This window comes from Cajanus cajan, chromosome 4 (genome assembly GCF_000230855.2).
Source record: "Cajanus cajan strain Asha chromosome 4, NIPB_CcT2T_4, whole genome shotgun sequence".
In the NCBI taxonomy this organism is placed as follows: domain Eukaryota; kingdom Viridiplantae; phylum Streptophyta; class Magnoliopsida; order Fabales; family Fabaceae; genus Cajanus; species Cajanus cajan.
In genome coordinates this window covers 56,687,919-56,710,003 of record NC_138520.1, presented here as the reverse complement: position 1 = coordinate 56,710,003, position 22,085 = coordinate 56,687,919, and the positions used below count along the sequence as shown (strand labels likewise).

General features: G+C 29.8%; 1 protein-coding gene and 1 pseudogene across 2 annotated transcripts; both read right to left on the bottom strand.

The window, feature by feature from the left end:
• Positions 1-2,367: 2,367 nt before the first annotated feature.
• Positions 2,368-5,340, bottom strand: LOC109812861 (cytochrome b5). Its single transcript, XM_020376922.3, has 3 exons — positions 5,075-5,340; positions 3,440-3,506; positions 2,368-2,906 (listed from the first exon to the last, which is right to left on the bottom strand). The coding sequence occupies exons 1-3, from the start codon at positions 5,159-5,161 to the stop codon at positions 2,647-2,649; spliced, it is 414 nt and encodes a 137-aa protein (XP_020232511.1). The 5' UTR covers positions 5,162-5,340; the 3' UTR covers positions 2,368-2,646.
• A 1,606-nt stretch (positions 5,341-6,946) lies between these two features.
• On the bottom strand, positions 6,947-13,452 carry LOC145956865 (large ribosomal subunit protein eL34-like; annotated as a pseudogene). The gene is made up of 4 exons (XR_014433171.1): positions 11,427-13,452; positions 11,192-11,271; positions 9,344-10,003; positions 6,947-9,199 (listed from the first exon to the last, which is right to left on the bottom strand). The product of XR_014433171.1 is annotated as a large ribosomal subunit protein eL34-like (transcript).
• Positions 13,453-22,085: the final 8,633 nt, after the last annotated feature.

Sequence of the window (22,085 nt, the reverse complement as noted above, 5' to 3'; positions counted from 1 at the left end):
AATGTTCACTAATAACAAGTTTACATCTAGAATAAAAAGTATCAAATTAATATAAGCTAAACTATAAAAAATAAAGATATTAAAAATTATAAATTAATATAAATTATTAAATTATATTTATGATACAAGTATTAAAAATAAGGTATTTTAATTTATAATTTTTTATTAAATATTATTTTAATTAAAAATATTTTAAATTAAATTTTAAAAAATTAAAAAAATACTTTTTTTTAATTAGACCTGTTCAAACGAGTTTGATTGATTTTGACCAATTTTGAACATGCTCTACCCATTTTTGACTAATTCTCTACAAAATGGCTTCCTGAATGATTTGTATCGGTTCTGGACTGGTTCATCATCTAATCGACATTTCGATTTAATTTTTATAATTGTGACACCCTCTACCCTGCATACCATAACACATAAATAATAAAATTTGAAGAACATAACCTTTCATAATTTAAAATATCAAACGTATTCAGATAGAGAGCACCACATCCATGACTTAAACAAATAACATAATTAGCAGAAATTACAAAAGAAATAAGGCTAAAGTTTGCAAAATAATTTAATAGAAACAACATCCTAATTTAATAGAAATAAGACATAAAAATCATTTTAACATATAACATTAAAATGCACATCTAATGGACACGGACTACATATTATCATGCATGTGGCGTAGTAACACATATCACATGGCGTATTGCTGCTAGCAATACATGAGAGTAGTCTAGGAGTACATGCCGGGTCACACCCTCTACGCACTCTCAATACTAGAAAGACATACTACCAAGGTCTAGTCGAGATAGCTAAGCTGTGCAAGATACATCCCATGCACACAATGGGTGAGACTGGGACTTCCAAATCGAGCTATCCCCAAGGACTAATCCCCAAGCTTTTACACAAGGGGCCTTTCCTGGCGGTGTATTCCATATCGTACCCTTAAAACATTTATGCAAATGATGCATGTAAATCAAGACTCTATGCATTCTCATATCACATTATCATGTCTAATTATCATATAACATTATTATGTCTCATTATCATATCACATCATCATGTCTCATTATTATCACATCGTCATGTCTCATTATCATTTTTCACATTATCTCATCATCTTCACATAGTCTCCACAGAGCACTCAAATTCATATCAAAACTTGTCTATTTTCGAAATTAAACACATATTTACACTTAGCAACCATCACTGAATAGAATAGAAAACTCAGAAGGTAAAACAATTTTTTTTAGAAATTTGTCTGTTTCTCATAGGGTTCCCACAGGAACCCACAAAGCACTCTAATTCATACAATAAACATTTAAAACAATATAATTTACTTATATAATTACCTCTTCAAACAATCTCCTCTTACAATCACCAATGCATTCCCTTAGGGTTTCCCATAGGAACACCAAAGTCTGCAATTATAATCCAAACACAAACACTACTCATACATACATACTAATTACATCAATTAGAACATTCAGGGAGAAACAGGGATGAAACAGATATAATTGGAAAAAACCCTTCATACATGAGCACACAACAAACATAGGATTGGGAGCCAATCACACTACCCAACATACATTATCACACCCAGAGCAAGGTTTCTCACTCTCCCTTACTTGGATAAGCAAAAGATGAAGCTAGAGTGGAATCTGCTTGATCTCTATCTCTTGGTTCTCCTTGGTCTTCAGAGAGTGTGTCCAGAAGCAGTGCTAGAGTCTGCTATTTATAGATGTCAAGGGTGGCCAGAACGAATCGTTTCAAATCTGGAACAGCCCGTTCTGGACTCATTCGTCATGTGTAAAATTCACATCTGGAACGACTCATTCTTAAACTAGAATGACCTGTTCTGGGGTTGCGTTTGAACACATAAGGTCATGTTTGGAACGACCCATTCTTAAACCAGAACACCCCGTTCCCAACTAGGGTTATAGGTCTTTTTAGTAGTTTGGAACGACCCGTTCCAGTTTGGGAACGGTCCGTTCTGGACTACTAAATCACCTTTATTGGGCTTTAAGCCTTCGTATAATATGTGAAAATCGGAGTGTTACAATAACTATGATAGAAAATACATACTTTTTAATAAATATTATACAAAATTATTTTACAAACACTTTTATTATTTAATTAAAAACACTTATATTTATTTAAAAAATTTATAAAACCTCTTTAATTAATTAAAACATTCTTTTAATAATTTTAGAAAACTCCAAATCTTACAATCATTTTCTCCTTAAATATAAAGTGTTTTGTGTAGAATCTAAAAGATAGAGTTCTGCCTAGCAAATATAAAATAGTGAAAATGTTGGAGTGATTTACTATGATGATAGGTCGGAATTTCTCATTAGAAATTGAAAATCATCGAATCTGCTTTCCAAAGATAATTTTATTAGTGTGTCCAAAATCTCATACAATTCAAATTCTAAAACTACCAGAAATTAAAGAACAGAAACCTATTCTAGTAGCTTATCAAGGGCAGGGCAAGGCAACCATAAATTCAACATCAAATGACAGTGACAAGGGAAACAAAAATGGTTTGTCCTATTGATCCATACAATTGTAGTTCGATGGAACAAAACAAGCTAAAATTTAAAGCAACGGTTGAACAAAATTAAAGTACTCAAGCAGTTTGAGTGACTATGTTGATTTGGTGTTGTAGAAACGAACACCAACCGCAACACCCAAGATAACAAGGGGAAGTAGAAACTGGAGCATCTTGATCATGAAGTTTGATGATGTCTTGTTCTGAGTGTTTTGAGGTTGTGTTGGAAGAGTGTTCTGAACCCGAGTAGATGGAACGGTTGCTGGATCAATGTCTCCAACATAAAAGCCATCCAACATGGCTCTAGCACTGTTACTGTGACCAACATCCTCAAAGTCATCGGTGGCATCTTTCCCTGCAAACAGGACACATTTTGGATTATCAAAAGACACTTGAAAACATGTAATTCTAGTGAGTGAGAGTGAGACCATGATGGATGCATAAATTAAGTATATATATCTAGAGAGAAGAATGCTGGATTCATGGTTTTCAATTGGAGACTGCAACACCTGTTGTGGCCGCAATAGCTCACAATTGAGATGTGAAGTTCAATCACAAGAAATACTGCAACAACATTTTATTTTATTTTATTTTTTTTAATGTCAAAATGGGTATGGTCATTTGAGATGTTGGAGAGGGAAGCAATTAATGGTTACTGGTTGGTTGCATGATGCATTTTAGACAAAGAGAAAGACAGATTGGAAAATTATAAAAGAAAAGTTGGATTCATTTTTATTATTTTAGGATTCATTTTTATGATTTTTACAAACATAATAATTTCACGTAGTATCAGCCATGATCTGTATTACATTAGTTGCAATGTCTACAATAACAATGACTGCAACCTTAATTTAAAACCATACTAGATATCTAACATATAATATATACCTGTGGAAGCCACCAAGACATCATCTCCACCAGGATGGTCATCTAAGAACTTTGTGACATTATAAACCTGTTCCAAAATGGAAAAGAAATTCAGGTACTTATAAAAATGAAACTGATAAGAGTTCTCTAACAAAACATGAAAGCTCGTTAAAAGTTTAATCTATATCTGTGTTTGAACACAGTGGCTATCAGATGTTGCATTGCCTTGAACAACTTCATATGTTTTGAAAAACAGTTTTACGTGCAAAACACAGTTCAAGAGCACCGTTAAAATTGTTGAAAAGATTCAAATTGCAGCTACTATTTTACCCACTTACATAATCAATTCCTACCATAATCAAATTTTATGACATATCTGCCGTAGCAGTAATATAGATATAAACCTTCAGAACCATACATTTAAACTGCTTAGAAAAACAAACAACAGAAAAAAATGTGTATATGTTAGCCGAGTTAAAGGAATAGATAAAAGTAGATATAGATTGAGATGTCAATTTCATAATTTCAAATTTTCGATATTCAAGAACAAAATCAACAAAATATTAGTCTTACAGAAGGTTTTGGAGTTATCAACAAACAATCTACTATAAGCATAGGACCAACATTTCAAAATACTCAAAGCCATCCAATCCAGAACATGAGTTTTGAGTATTTTAATTTAGTGTGTTCTGAAATGTGTCATACGAGATAAATTGTGCGGGCCATGTACATATCATCATATCATTTATCATGTAAAAAAATGATTTTTTTTCTTCCATAATAACAAAAACAGAACAACAGCAAAAATAAGCAACCAAAAAGCTAGTTAGTAGTTACTTTCTAGGGAAGCACACTCCCGATTCATCTGCAAGCGACAAAGGTTTGGTTCATGAAACTCAACCAAAGGTTTTAGTCCATTAGCTCCCAATTGAGCAAAGAAATTTACACATTATTGGCTTCCCTCCTTAACAACATGTTATTTTATTTTAAAACTTTAATAAGAAAAATGGTGTGGCCGAAGAGAGTATTTTTAATACTTTATTTAGTTCACACCCTTCTTATGAGGTGAAATTCATACAAGTCTCACCAACTATCTGAGTCTAATTCTAATACCAGTAAGACGAACTACATGAATTTCAACCGAATACCAAAAAATAAAAAAGCCTATTAAAAATGCTGTTATGAAGGACAGTGATGAATCATAACCAATCCATTGCTGATTTTCTTAATTGAAATTTTAGCAGAATATAGAGATATAGAAAATTTTGAATTCCAGAGATAATTATCAACGTAAAAAAAAAATCGGGAATCCACGTGATCTGCATGCAGATAACAGATTGGCAGCACCTTTACAAAAGTAATACGAATCCTAACCCGTTTCCAAAATAAGGTTATAGTACCAAACAAAATCAACGCGTCACAAATATCTAAAACGATCAAACATATATATGTGGAAAAGTCGTTCATCATACACTACTAGTATATAATATCATTCAAGCCACAGAAAACAATGTGAATCTCATGATCAGATCCAATTGATCGAACCATGCATTATATGTGAATTTTCTAAAATAACCAAATTAAAGACACGAACCCAGATTCAAGAATGACAAACAAAATTTGAGTCCATGCATGGATTGGTCACATTACGTATACCTTGCCATTAATAATAAGCCAGCAATCTTTGGAGTTGTTGTGCTCAGATACTTGTTCCAAAGTATATACCTTAGGCTCCCCACCCATTTGTCTAAGGAGAGCAATAGAATGTTGTCTCTTCTAAGAAATTGATGATTATGATAACTGCGTTATTCGGTGCTCAGATGTAAAAGGATTTCAAAGCGAGGAACATGGAGATCAGTGAGAATGGTTGGTAGGCTATGTAAAATTCTTCAGGGATGCTTATGTCACTGATTTACCTTAAGACATAACAATAATACATTAATTTATTTCTTGAAACTACGGCTCCAATAATTTTAATTTCTTAAATTATAAAATCATTATATGTTAGGGTTAGAAGTTATCAAACCGCGATAATTTTAACTTCTAAACTATTAAACAACAGTCGTTTTAGCTTTTGAAATTAGGTTAAATTCCATTTTTGTCTCTAATTGTTGTTCATCCACGCATTTTATCTTTTTATTTTAAAATAGAGATATTTAGTTTCTTATTTTTAAAAATATGAAATTTTGGTCTTATCATTAATTTGATGTTGTTGATTGTTAAATTTTGAGTTTATGTCACAACTTAAGTGACATGATATTTAGTAACATAAAGATAAAAATTAAAAAATAACACATAAAAGATCTTTAATTGTATCTATTTTTACAAGTGGTTGATATTTATTTTATTAATTAATAAAAATTTATATTTTTAACTGCATTATTAATAAAAATCTTATTTACATTTTTTTAGTTTTTTTTTTGATTTCTAAATGTCATATTACTAAATATTACATGATTTAAGTATGAGTAAACATTAAAACTTAAATATTAGTAATGTCAAATTGATGAAGGATTAGAATTTCATATTTCTAAAATTAGAGGGACTAAAAATCCTTAGTTTAAAATAAAAAATTAAAATTATGAATTAATAAAAATAGAGAAACTAAAAATACAATTTAGTCATGAAATTAAAATAACAAGACTAGAATGACCTATATTTAGTAATTCCAAGGGTTGATGTCACAATTTTAAAGACTAATTTAATATATTATTCTTTTTAAGAAAACAATTAATATAGTATTTTTTTTACACCAATTAATACAGCATTTGTGATAAAGAGTTTTTAATATCCTTAATAAAATTTTAATTACAAGCACTTATATCTGAAATTGATACCATAATTAGAACGATATATGCAAGATTTTATTTTAATGCATATTTTTTAACATAAAAGTTTATATTAAAACAACTTACGGACTTTATACAAGATCATTAGAATCAACTCCAACTCAACACAAGTACTGTGAGAAGATCGGTAAAAAAATATTATTAAAATAAAAAACATAGCATTCATTATATATATAAAGGTAAAAAAAAAATATAGTACTTGATTTCTTAATTAATTAGACAACTTTTATTTTTACATTATGAATAAGGGTATAGATTCATAAATGAGAGGATTTTAAGAACGAACCGTTTTTTATTAAGTCGCATGACTTTATCTCATATTTATATTCATATTTATAGTTTTTATTTATCTCAAATATTATTATCGTCTAAAAAAATACTGTTGTTGAATTTTATTAGTTAGTTTGTATACTTTAATATATGAAAGAAAAACATTATATATATATATATATATATATATATATATATATATATATAGATGAATCCTTTTATTCTAGGAATAAAATTTACTCCATTCAATAACTCATTTTTTACATTAAATTTCAATGATCCAACCGTTGAATTTTAAATTATTAATGTATAGATCAAATCTACAAACTTTAAAAAAATTAAAAATCATTTGATACCTCGTTTCATTAATTCAAATTGACGAATAATTATAAAAGTATTTTATACGTTGATTTGAATTAATGAAACAAAATATCAAATAACTTTCATTTTTTTTTAAATTTGCATATTTGTTATATACATTAAGAACTTTAACTTTAACAATTAGATTCCTCTTATATATATATATGTATAATTAAAGGTAAAATAGTCTATTAAAGTATATTTTTTTTCGTTCAAAACTATACGGTACAAACTCACTTTTTTCTTGTAATGACTTGTCAGGTCCTTATATTTAATGTTTCACAACTAGCGGCGAACAAAATACATAACTAAATACCTAGAATTATCATTCAAAGGCTATTTGGAACTATATATTATTCAAAACTATATATTACAAACTCATTGTTTTCTTGTGACGACTCGTTAGGTCCTTATACTTAATGGTTCACTTTAAATTCAACGATCAGACCATTGAAATTTGATGTAGAATATGAGTTATTGAACAAATATATATATAAATATAATTAAAGGTAAAATAGTCTATTAAAGTATTTTTTTTGTTCAAAACTATATAGTACAAAATCACTCTTTTCTTATGACAACTCGTCAGATTCCTATGCTTAATGGTTCACAACTAGTTGTGGACAACATACACAACTAAATACCTAGAATTATTATTCAAAGGCTATCTAGAAAAGTAAATACTAATATATATACATGTAAAAACTTCACCAAGAACTAGATAAATTCTATATAAGCATATAAAGATATATAATAATACAAATACAAATAATAATCCTAGTGGCTAGTAAAACCTACTAAATACAAATAATATCTCTACACAAGATAGACTCAATAAGATCAGATCTGCCAACCAATATGGCCTCCCAAGGACTCCATCAAAATAACCTATCTCTACTTTACTCTCATACCAAATATGATTGTAGTCCAACCACTTGGAAACATGTGAGGGTAAGTTAGTGTCCAAAGAATCAATATAATCAACTTAGAAGTAAAAGCAACTATACTATCAACACAAATAATTAAACTTGCTTCAACAAATTATCAACTTGCAACTTTTCAAATACAACATATTATTAACTCAAGCAAGACAACATCAACACCTCAGTTTACAATACAATAACACATTTCATCACAAGTCAACATCACATATGAAGAACACAATTCAATCTATATATCATATGCACAATACGTATGACAAATATAGGCATCATCATGCATTTCAACCAGGAAACACTACTAGAAAAATTAAAATTAGAGAGGGAACAAATCTGTCACTAATTTTGATAAAATCCGTCACAAATCAATTAGTGACGGAATTTGTGACGGAAATGATTCCGTCACAAAATTTGGCGTCACAAAATATTTAGTGACGGATTATTTTCTCCGTCACAATTAGTGACGGAATTAAGGCATCACAAACAATATAATTTCCGTCACTAATTTCTAATAATAAATGTTTAGAAATTAATAAAAATCCGTCGCAATTTGTGAGGGATTAAATCCCTCGCAATTTGTGAGGGATTAAATCCGTCACAAACTGTGATGACTTTAATTAAGTAGAATCTGTCACAATTTGCGACGCCAGAATTCCGTCACAATTTGCGACGAATTTTATCCGTCACTAACTGGGATGAATCCCTCACTAACTGTTGATGACTAAATTTGAGGAAACCATTGTTTTTAAGAGTCTGGTAATCGATTACCTATACATGTAATCGATTACTAGACAATGAAAATCATATGTTCGAAATTTACTTATTAAAAGGTTCTCTGGTAATCGATTACCCATTTCTTGTAATCGATTACCAGAAGATGAAAATTTCAAATTTGAATTTAAACTTTACAACTTGAAACTAAACCATTGTAATCGATTACCAAGTCTTGTAATCGATTACCAGAGCCTATTATTCTGGACTAAACAATAACATTTGTCTTCTGAAATTTAATAACAAATAACTAAGTGTGCTATATAATCCTATCAGATGCAAACAATCATTGAAAAATGCGTTTATAGTATGTTAATGGAACAATTATTGATTCAAGATCTTGCGTATTTAATTTGTACAATTAATCAACTGTATATAATAACTCATTACTATTGTCCAACATATTATATTCATATGTTCTCATATAGTAAAACTCTAACAGTAATAATTATAAAAATTGAATGATAAAAAGGTTATAAATACCTTCAGTAAATCAGAAACCTTCTCAGTAATATATCTTTGTTCAATATTGACTCCCTCCTATGTTACTTATGAACATGAATGCACAGTATAACTTCATCAACACATTACACCTAAAAGTAAAACTTAATAAATTCTAGGAACAATATATATAAATCATTGCAACCAAAACTACATGCCTGGGTGGGTTTAAAACTATATACGGAATAAATAATACAAAAACACAATAACAAAACTCCAGCAACTTAGGTACTCACCAATTCCAGTTTCTGAATTATCAAGATTCCCCTACTTTTGATCTAGACACAAGCCAGATCCTACTTTTTCCTGAAACAGTTTTTAATAGGCAAACTGAAGTCAAGTCAAGGCAATACAACCAATAACTTAAAAAACCAAATCAAATAGCACACCACTAACTGCAGACAATAACTTAAATAATAAATTGTGTTGCACAATTAAAGTGTTACCAAACATACAAACCAGGTGTCATCTAAAATAAAACATTCAGATGAACTTGGGGTTCCCGACAATAAAACATTGCACCCAATTGAAAATCTCACAAAAGAGTTTGATGATTAAAGCAGCTCCTTACCTCCTCAACGTGTTGGGCATCACCAAGCATGCTCCCGACAAGAACATTAAAAATCATTTCATATTCTAAATATAAAAGACCAAAAAGCACAGAATCATAAAATAAATTTCAAATTAAGTTTCCACATTCATACTTAACACCATTGAAAGTCAAAATTCTTGAGCACAAATTAAGTTTTCAAGTATAATTATCAAATGATCTTTTGTGCAACAAACCTTTCTCTAACAGCTCCACCAGATAATACACCTCCATAGGCCCGGTTTACTGTCCTGCGGTTCCTAGGGAATCTGGACCTCTTGTATTCAGCAGGTCTCAAGTGTGGGATCTGCAGATTATGTAAGGATTAGAAAATCATGATAGGAGAAGAATGCTGCTCACACTACTTAGGACATGTTCCGATAAACAGCTTAATTAAATACCAAAGGCAAATTTAGGTAAACAGCTTCATTAAACACTTATTAAAACATGCATTTGGAAAAACTTATTTACAGTTTCATTGAGTTTATCTTGCAACGCAAGCACTATAAAAGTTCAAAAGATTCTTTTAGTTTGTTTTACTTAGCTCTCCAAAATAGCTTACAAAAACAATATAACTTTCTTCCCTCATTGATTAAAGGTACAAATTACACACATAAGCACTTCTTCAATAAGTGCTTAATTAAGTTGTTTACACGTAAGTGTTTACCATTTACACATTTGAATAAATAGTTACTATAATGGAAGAGGAATTATAGCAAAACTACTTTCATATACATTGTAAGCGGTTTTCATGTTATTCAAAAGATTGGAATAAGTTGAAACAAAATTTGTATACATCATAAGCTATTATTATTAACTGTCCCAAGCCTAAACAAAATGTAAATAAGTTCTCCCAAACATCATTATTCAATATGTTCATATTAAGTGAAAGCTTACTCATAAGCTTGGCCAGGAGCTTACAACAATAAGCCATAATCAAAGTTCCAATCAGATAACTGATATAAATCATTTCAAAAAAGTGTTCACCGCATTACACATAACTCATTAACATTCAAAATCTGAATTCAGTTATCTAAGAATTAAGGCTACCAACAAACACCCAAAGGACTTGAAAATTATAGCATCCAAAACACCTCCTTAAAATGTCCATACCAACACCCATTCCAATCAGATAACTGAGAAAAATCATTAAGAAAAGCAGCTCAATCTCATTCCCACAACCTGTCCTCAATAGATACATACCCGTCAGAAAAACATAATCAATTAGGCACTGAACCAAAATTGAAGGGAAAAAAATAAGAATCATCCAGAAATTTTCCATCTCAACAATTTCACAAGACACAAGATAGACAAATTTCCCCAGAGTACAAAGCATGCCTATCAGATACATTCAGTAATTTTATAAATACCCAGATCTCTAAGTATACCAATTTTCATATATACAAATTAGATTCTTCACAACAAATCACTGATCCTTAGTATTCAAAGGCAATATGAAAAAGAAGACAAAATAAATAAAAAAATATATACATACCCCTTGGATCCTCTTTCAAGTGACAGGGCATTTGGGTCCACTTGCCCTCTTCTTAATGGTCTGGTACACCAACTTCCCACCTGAGACATACCCATTTGCAAAGGTCAGTTAAGCCACCAAACAGCATTAACAAAATCAGATTTTGACAACAACCGAAGGAGCATAATTGAGATCAGGAGAAAAACACACAGTTGGAGAAAAACAAGACATAAAAAAATTGAAAGAAAAAGCATACCAGGGGTCTTAACAACCCGGTGTTGGTTCGATTTGGTAGCATAGCTATGGCGCTTCCGGTAAGTGAGCCTCTGAACCATCGTTGTTGTTGACGAAAGCAAATGCTCAAACATTAACGAGAAAACACGAGCAAGAAAGTAAAAAGCAAAGGAGCACGCACGTCAAGCTAGAAAGAGAATGGAGTAGAAAGGAGGAAGAGAATAGAGAAATGGAATTGAAAACCTAACCTGGGCGGCGGACTCTTAAATTTTTGGGGAGACAGAGCGAAACGTAAGGCGCGGGGGGTTTGGGACTGATAAAGAAAGGGTTTTATTTTATTATTTATTTCCAAATTTTATTAACAATATTTTTTAAAATAAATTTTACATTAAATTATTAATTATAGTTATTTTTTAACTAAATTATTTAATTTTAGTTTTTATAATAATTTTTTTATTATTTTTATACTATAATATATTAAAAGATTGATCTATTTCAATAAAAATGAATAATAATAATAATAATTATTATTATTATTATATTAAATTTACAATAATATATTGAAAATATATATACTTTTATTTATCTTTTTAAATATTAAACTTGTTGATTTATATAATAAAGTGAAATTTATAAGTCTAAAAATTTGTATACTTTATAATGAGTGTGCATGCTTTGTAAATTATCACTTGAGAGTACAAACGAGAGGTTAGAGTTGTTTGAGGCTAATTTGATGGTGTTTCATTCTACCGTTGACTGTGGATAGTTATTACAATGTCAATTAATTCATATGTTATTTCCCTTCCTTTTTCTTTGTGATACATATGAATATATAGTTCTAATATTTATTCATTTGAATCAATTCTAACTCATATTTTTCACAATATTAGGATACTTGAAAACACAAGATCGAGTAATACCTGTCATATTAACAACTTTCATGCAAAATAAAATATCTGAATATCTCCATTTTTTAGGTTGTGCTTATTTCTTTCATAAATCTAAATTAGATTAATTTATAAGTTTGCTTTTAAGCATAAAAAATAAGAAATTAAAGGATATTATTTTATTTAAAAAAATAAGAAATTTTTAATTTTTAACTAAAAATTTAAATTTTAAAATTAAAAATTATGAAATTAGAAAGATATTTTTCAATAAATAACTAAATTATTTAATTATTATTTATTTTATATTTGTGGACATTATCTTCTTATAGTTAATGACTTTTATAGAGTGTTTTAAAGGTTTTTAATAATTATTAGTATTTTAATAATGAATATTTATGAAAATTAATTTTTATAATATTTTGATTTTTAAGTAGCCCAGAAAGGGCCGTTCTCACACTGGAACATTTGTGAAATTCCTTAAAATAGTATAATTTCAAATTCTCGCAAAAATAGGAGAATTTGAAATTTCTCATATTTGTTTTTCTTATTTCACCTATATATTTTATCTTTTCTTTTCATTCTTTTAATTATTAGATATTCAAAAATATTTTTAAAATTATTAAATATTATCTTATATTAATTTTTAAAATTATTAAATATTTAAAAATTAGCTAATATTTATTTTTATAAAATTTATTTTAAAAATATCAACATATAAATATATTTTTAAAATTAATTTTATCATGATGGAATCAAATTATCATATCTAACCTAATAATTTAAAATTTGAGATATTTGAATTGACTTAATTATCTAAACAAAATATTTTAAGAATGATAGAAATTGAAATCAAAGTAATTCAAATACCAAGAATTTAAAATTCCTTGAATTTGTAAAATTCCTCATCCAAACACACCATAAGGGAATGCAATTGTAAGAGACAATTATATGAGTAAGATGTTTATTGTATGGATTAGAGTACTAGGTAGGTTCTTAAGAGAACCCTGAGAGAAACAAACAAACTATGCAAGTTTATATTTTGCTTTTTGATTGTTCTATTGTATTCCTTGTTGCATGACATGTATGAATATCTATTTAATTCCACAAATACATGAGTTTTGATTTGAATTAAACATGCATGTTTGGTATTTCAATTATGAAAAATATTATGTTATTCAATTTTTGTTATTTGTGTTATGGTATGTGGGGTAGAGGGTGTCACACAAATGATATATATTTATTATTAATAAATACATAATATATATATATATATATATATATATATATATTATATTTTTATAATATTATTCATAAATTAATATCAATAATATTATTAGTATATTTATACATAAACTAATAATTTGATAAATATAACTTATTATATATTAATATACGTTTACAAAAATATAAATATACATATCTTATCTACTATATTTATATTTTTGTAAAAGTATATTATTATATACTAAGTTATATTTATCAAATTATCAATTTATCTATAAATATACTAAAAATATTATTGATATTAATTTATTAGCAATATTAAATTATTAATAATATATAAATTTTATTTATTTAGTAATAATAAATAATATATATCATTTGTTACATTAATAAAAATTATAGTATATGTTAACTTAAATAAGCAAATAATTGTATAATTTTAAATTATTATTATATATATATATATATTAAAATTTTAAAATTATTAAATTTTTAATGGGAGAAATTCAAATTGCACAATTATGATTTTTGAGGGACTATAATTGTTCAATTAAAAATTAAACGACTAAAATTGCACAATTACAATCCTTTAGGGACTAAAATTATCCAATTAAAATCTTAGGGATCAAAATTGCACAATTACAATACTTGAGGGATCAAAAATGTAATTAAGCCAAAATTAAATTAATTTTTTTTTAATTTCACAAGTTTTTTTATAAATATTTTTAATGAATGTCTTAGTTTCTTATGTTCAAAATTGACAATTTTTTATTTAATTAAATGAATTTCATAATTTTTTCAGTCCTTTAATGAAATAAAATATTTTTAATTTTATTATTTTTTTTAAAAAAAATTAACATATTTTCTTTAATTATGCATAATTCTTAAATATAAAAGTTTCATAAATAAAATTTAATATTTTGAAAGGGAACAATTTGTCACAAATTTTTCACAAAATATTTTAACCTATTTGTGACGGAATTTTGAGAGGGAACAATCCGTCACTAAATTTTTTCATTTTAGTGACGAAATTTGTGACGGATTTTTTAGAGACGAAGTTCATTCCGTCACAAAATCCGTCACAAACATTTTTTTTGATTTAGCGATGAAATTTGTGACGGATTTTTAGAGACGAAAATTTTTTCGTCACAAAATCCGTCACAAATTTTTTTTTTGATTCAGTGACGAAATTTGTGACGGATTTTTAGAGACGGAATATATTCCGTCACAAAATCCGTCACAAAAAGTCAATAAATTCTAGTCCGTCACAAAACTTAAAATTCCCTCACAAAATGCGTCACTATTAGCGATGCTATTTTTTCCGTCACAAAATTCGTCACAAATATTAATTTTTCTAGTAGTGAAATCTCCTATAATAGGTGATCTAGTTTAAGTGACTAGATCAACAATCAATTGGAATACTAATCCCTATAACGTGGTTTCTTGGATGTCATGACTTAGAAAACCTTGGATGTGAGTCTACCACAATATTAGTTAGCATAACTAAGCCATCTATAAGATTATCTTGTCGACTACCCTCTAAATACTATGCCCTTTTACTACTTAGTTAGGGACTCTAATCCTCAACCTTATACCTTATTCTAATTTAGTCGTTTTATATATATACGTCTTGACATTGCCCACATATGGATCAATAGTGGTTGCTTATAGTTGGTATGCTTCGAGTTGGCCCACATACTGCATCAGCTAAGATCTTAGAGGAGACTTAACTATTCATTTCAAGGGTCAACTTTTCAAAAAGAGTTTTTAACAAATTGATCTCTCGGAGCACCATAACACAATATCTTCACAATGAGATTTGCAACTTTAAAATAACTTATCCTTTAGTATAATACTTTGAGATCAACCAAATGAATGATTATTGAGTCATAGTTTATAGCTCTTGAGATTGTTGATTATGAGACTAAGTGGTTGAAAAACCTTTTAGTGAATATTCTTTTGTGAGTATAAGATTGAGATCGAATAATGTGATAAAACAATTACTTATTTAAAAAGATTGAAATTTATTGATCACGTGAAGTCAATAATAGATTCAATCAATCTAATGACTTAAACCCAAGGGAGATATTGTTATATTAAATATTGAAGAAAATGAGAATTTTTAAGCCATTTGAAAACAAACAAGTGATAGTAATCTAACCTTTGTGATTGAAGGTCCCATGAATAAGGTTCATATGGGTAAGAACAAGTCACTTGTGCTAACACTAAATTGTTTTTATTCAATTTTAATAATTTGTTTGTCTCTTCCTATAATATTAGAAAGTGCTAGAGCTGCATTAATATGTGAATAAGTTTTATTTTATGAGGTAATGAGAAAGCTTGACAACTTATAAAACTTTTAATGATTTTCATATCTCTTATGGATGATATATGATTTGTAGCATACACTTGATAAAATCACTTATATGATTGTTGAGTGGAGTCGCTTGTATAAGATTCTAACAAGAACTCTATAATACCCATGAATGTTGAGCATGCACATGACATATTGTCTTACAACAATGATAAAAATAAGGAATGTGGGGATGTAGTGTGTTTGGTAGACCTTTAACATATATCAAGTGTCTTTAGTTCATATAGCTTATTACACTAATTACATTGTGTGTTGTCTTATTCATCTAGGTTTTCTTCATATAACTTGTTATATTAGATCCGATGCATTACATCTTAGAAAATGATCATAACTTAAGAATAAATTCTTTCTTTTACTTATTACCTCTCTTTGATCTTTTTGAAATATGTGAGTGATTGTTATATATTTTGATTGATATTTCAGAAAGATTAAAATATTTATTATTTAGTTTTTATCAAATAAATATTGTTGAGATTGATGGGATCACCTCTGAAGATTGAAGAGTTTTGATGATAACAAGTGTGTACCAAGGACATCAACATCAAAGAAGTCACAAACAAAGTCAAAGGAAAATGCTATGTAATAGAATAGTTTATAGTGTATAAAATTGTTTTGATTGAGTTTATCTTTTGTGTGTGTTGTGTGCATGAGCTAAATCTATATCTAATCTGATTAGGGAGTGTATGATGATGAGTTAAAAGGATTGAGAAGTTATTTTGAGACTTAAAACGAAGTTTTGAAAACTAACTCAAAATAATCGATTATCATTAAATATAATCGATTATTCCAGCAACAGGCAAAAAGGGATGCCTTGCTGCAATAATCGATTATCCCATAAATGACTCTCTGAAATAATCGATTATCCAGCAAAATAATCGATTATATTGTTCTTGGTTGGTTTCCAGAAAATCAGAAGAACAAAATAATCGATTATTCTTTAAAATAATCGATTATCTGGTTCTGAAACTCTTATAAATAGTTTGAACATTTTGAAACTTCAGAACAGAGTTAGAATTGAGAATCAAAATTAGAAAAGCGTTTTTGTGAAGTCTTTGTGACAATCTTGGAGAGTTTTCTTTGTGAATCCAAGAAGATAAACGTTTGTGAAAAACTTTGAGGAAAGATCATCATCATCATCACATTCTTGAAAGGAAAGAGATTAAGATTTGCTTCTGAATTCCAGGTGAATTCGTTCCTTAATTCTTTGTGAATACTTGTAAATCTTGAGAGGGTTTCTCAAGTGGTAAGGAATTCTTGTAGTGAGTTTCTACAAGGGGTGCTTTCTTGAGGTCAAGAAAGTGGTTATCTTGAATGTAGGAGTATATGCATGTGTGGTATGCTTGTGAACCTTCTTCATTAAGATAGTGAAACAAATCTTGATCAGGTTATGATTGAGGACTGGATGTAGGTCACATGTGGAGTGGCTGAACCAGGATAAAAGACTTGTGCAATCTTCTCTTACCCTTATCTTTTACTTTGTGTAATTTCTTGATTGTGCATTAAAGAAGATTGTTCTTGATTAACATGTGTGGATGAATAACATTGGTTTAAACTGAATCAAAGCATTGCATATTGATATTATCCTTGAACCTCATTATTGGTTAATCAAGAAAGCATATAAGATTCATTCTTCTATAACAAGTCTTTAAGAAACTTCATTGAAAATTCATTTTTAGAAAAGTTTAAGTGAAATAAAGATCGTAAATACTCTGAAAACTTTTAAAGTGTCATAGAATCCAATTCACCCCCCTCTTGGATTGTGCCATTCTTTTCTAACAATTGGTATCTAGAGCAAGGTTCTTGAGAGTTATTCAAGATTTCAAAAATGGCCAATAGCAACCTACCCTATGGTGAGGGTGTGTCTATTCATAGACCTCATATTTTCAATGGTGAAAACTATGTCTACTGGAAAATTAGGATGAGAATTTTCATTGAAGCAATTGATATTGCTCTATGGGATGCAATAGAAAATGGACCCTATATCCCTATGACAAAAGATGATGATGAGAAGAGAGAAAAACATTGGAGTGAGTGGAGTGATGATGAAAGAAAAAGAGCCCAATATGACTATAGAGCCAAAAACATTATTACATCTGCATTGTCTATTGATGAGTTTTTTAGAATATCACAATGCAAATCTGCTAAAGAAATGTGGGATACTTTGCAAGTCACTCATGAAGGAACAAGTGATGTAAAGAGATCTAGAAAGCACACTCTCATAAGAGAATATGAGCTATTTAGAATGAACAATGGTGAATCTATTTCTGATTTTCAAAAGAGATTTACACACTTGATAAATCACCTTGTTGACCTTGGCAGGAAATTTGAAAAAGAAGAGCTGAATTTGAAAGTGTTGCAATGCTTGGACAGATCATGGGAAGCAAAGGTGACAACCATAGAAGAATCAAAGGATTTGACCTCCTTGACCCTTGCTACTCTCTTTGGGAAGCTAAGAGAGCATGAGCAAAAGCTGCACATATTTGAAGAAAATGAACAGTAGGACAAGAAGGGCAAAGGAGTGTCATTAAAGGCCTTGAAATCTACCAAAGGCAAAGAGGTGTGTGAAGAGTCAAGCTCTGATGATTCCGAAACTGAGAACTTCAACTTGCTGGTGAAGAAGTTCAGAAAATTCTTAAGGAAAAAGAGGAATTCCCCTTACAAGTTCAATAGAAAGGCTAACAAGAAAGAGGAAGAAAACACATCCTCTCCTTCAACTGCTTTGAGTGTGGAAAACCACAACATATAAAAGCTGAGTGTCCAAACCTCTTGAAGAAGTAACAATAGGAGAAGAAAATGAAGAAAAATGGCAAAGGGAAGAGAGCCTACATTGCTTGGGAAGATAATGACTCAAGCACAACAAGTGATGAATCCGAATTTGAGGAGAACAACTTGTGTTTGATGCATGGCTGGAGCTGACCAAGACACAATAATAAGTGATTCTGACCTTGAATCAAATCCGGACTATGATCAACTCCAAAAAGCTTTTATACAAATTCATAAAGAGGCTGTAAAATTAGATGCCTTGAATTCAAAGCTCAAAAGCAAGTTGAAATGGTATGAAAATGCTTTAATTAAAGCTGAACAAGAGCTTGAGGATTTGAAACATGAGCATGAAAATCTTCAAACTATTTTCAATTTTAGTGAAGCTCATTGTGGAACCTCCTCCTCCTCAAAAGATGTTTGTGAAAATTGCAAGACTTTTGAAAAAGAAAATGCTGATTTAAAATCCACTCTTGCAAAGTTCACAAATGGAAATGCAAATTTAAATATTGTTTTGGGAAAAAAAAGAAACACTTTTGATAGGAGTGGACTTGGTTTTAATCAAAGCATGAGCATGCCATTCAAGTCAAAGAAAGGAGTTTTTAAGAAAAACCAAGATTTCAGAAAATTTAAAAGCAATTTCTCTAGTCAAACAACTTTCTATTATTGTTGTAAACGAGGTCACACAATAAAAAACTGCTATTATAGAAAATATGGAGTTCCAAATGGAGAAATGGTTTGGATTGAAAAGAGCCAAAGGCTGAGAACTAACCTACAAGGACCCTTCACATGGGTACCTAAATTTTTTCTCTGAATCTTTGTTGTAGGAATGCTTGAGGGCCAAGAACTTACTATGGTATCTTGATAGTGGCTGCTCAAGGCATATGACCGGAGATCCTTCAAAATTCTCAAGTCTGAAATTGAAGAATGAAGGGTATGTTACCTATGGTGACAACAAGAAAGGGAGAATTCTTGGTCATGGCAATGTTGGTAACTCCTCCTCTCAAACATTGATTGAGAATGTATTGCTTGTTGATGGATTGAAACATAATTTGCTGAGTATAAGTCAACTAAGTGACAAAGGTTTTAAAATTGAATTTGATAATACATGTTGCTTGATATGTGATACAAAGACAAAAGAAATCAGGTTTATTGGAAAAAGAATTGACAACATATACATGCTTGACTTAGAACACTCAATAGCAATTTCCAATACTAAGTGCTTAATAACCCAAGAAGATAATATTTGGCTTTGGCATAGGAGAGCTGCACATATTCATATGGATCATTTAAATAAATTGAGTAGGAAGGAATTAGTGGTAGGATTACCTAAACTCAAGTTTAGTAAGGACAAACTATATGATGCTTGTCAAAAGGGCAAGCAAGTGAAGGCTAACTTTAAAAGCAAAAATCAGATTTCCACAACTAGACCTTTGCAATTAATTCACATGGATTTGTTTGGTCCTTCAAGAACCATGAGTCTAGGTGGAAACTACTATGGTTTAGTTATTGTAGATGACTACTCAAGATTCACATGGGTTATGTTTCTTGCAAATAAAAACGATGCTTTTAATGCCTTTAGAAAATTTGCCATGCTTGTTCAAAATGAAAAGAATTCAAACATAACCTCTATAAGAAGTGACCATGGAGGTGAATTCCAAAACATAATGTTTCAAAAATTCTGCGAGGAACATGGTATAAACCATAATTTCTCAGCACCTAGGACACCTCAACAAAATGGGGTTGTTGAGAGGAAAAATAGGTCTCTAGAAGAACTAGCTAGGACAATGTTGAATGAGACAAAATTGCCAAAATATTTTTGGGCTGATGCTATTAACACAACTTGTTATGTGTTAAACAAAGTTCTGATTCGGCCTATATTAAAGAAAATACCCTATGAAATTTATAATGGAAGGAAGCCTAATATTTCATATTTTAGAGTGTTTGGGTGTAAGTGCTTTATGCTGAACAATGAGAAAGAGCAACTTGGAAAATTTGATGCAAAGGCTGATGAGGCAATCTTTTTAGGATACTCTACAAATAGCAAAGCCTACAGAATCTATAACAAGAGAACTCTAGTTGTTGAAGAATCTGTCCATGTTGTATTTGATGAGTCTAACAAACAAGAGACAAGGCAAACTGAAATTGAAGACTTGACTGATTTGCTTGATCAACCTCTATTGGAGAGTGAAACTAATAATAAGCCTAAAGAGAGTGAATCACATGAAAACACAAAGGAAACAAGTGAAAAATTTCCTAAGGAATGGAAAACTTTTAGGGACTTATCAATGGATAACATAATTGGAAATATTGGTAAGGGAGTTTCAACTAGGAGTGCCATTAAGAATATTTGCAATACTATGGCTTTTGTGTCACAAGTTGAACCTAAGAGCATTGATGAAGCACTAAAAGATGAACATTGGTTAATGGCCATGCAAAAGGAACTAAATCAGTTTGAAAGAAATGAAGTATGGGATTTAGTGCCATTACCAACTGATTATCCAATAATAGGAACCAAGTGGGTTTTTAGAAATAAGCTTGATGAATCTGGGATAATTATAAGAAATAAGGCAAGAGTAGTGGCTAAGGGGTATAATCAAGAAGAGGGAATTGACTATGATGAGACTTTTGCCCCTGTAGCAAGGATAGAAGCCATTAGATTACTTCTTGCTTATTCCTCTATAATGAATTTCAAGCTTTATCAAATGGATGTGAAAAGTGCTTTTCTCAATAGGTTGATACAAGAGGAAGTGTATGTGGAGCAACCACCAAGCTTTGTGGATTTTAAAAAGCCTAATCATGTGTACAAACTTAAAAAGGCACTCTATGGCTTGAAGCAAGCTCCAAGATCATGGTATGACAGGTTGAGCAAATTTTTGATTGAGAATGACTATATAAGAGGGAAAGTGGATAATACATTGTTTGTCAAAAAGTTTAAAAATGATACAATGTATGTTCAAATCTATGTGGATGATATTGTATTTGGATCTACCAATGTCTCTCTATGCAAAGAATTTGCTAAGACCATGCAAGGAGAATTTGAAATGTCAATGATGAGGGAGCTTACATTCTTTTTGGGATTGCAAATCAAACAAATGAGTGATGGGATTTTCATAAGTCAAAGCAAGTATTGCAATGAACTTTTGAAAAAGTTTGGTATGGAAGGGTGTAAGGAGGCCGCCACACCAATATCAAACACTTGTAATCTTGACTTAGATGAAAATGGCATAGTTGTTGATAACTCAAAGTATAGAGGTATCATTGGATCACTCTTATATTTGACAGCTAGTAGGCCTGATATAATGTTTGCTGTGTGCTTATGTGCAAGATTTCAAGCTAATCCAAAAGAATCTCACATGAAGAGTGTAAAGAGAATTCTTAAGTATTTGAAAGGCACAACTAATGTAGGTTTGTGGTATCCGAAGGGAGTCTCACT

Coding starts and splice junctions, on each gene's coding strand:
- LOC109812861 (XM_020376922.3), bottom strand. CDS start 5,161: ATGGGTGGGGAGCCTAAGGTATATACTTTGGAACAAGTATCTGAGCAC. Junction 3,507..5,074: donor GGCTTATTATTAATGGCAAG/GTATACGTAATG, acceptor ATTTTGGAACAG/GTTTATAATGTCACAAAGTT. Junction 2,907..3,439: donor TGTCTTGGTGGCTTCCACAG/GTATATATTATA, acceptor TCCTGTTTGCAG/GGAAAGATGCCACCGATGAC.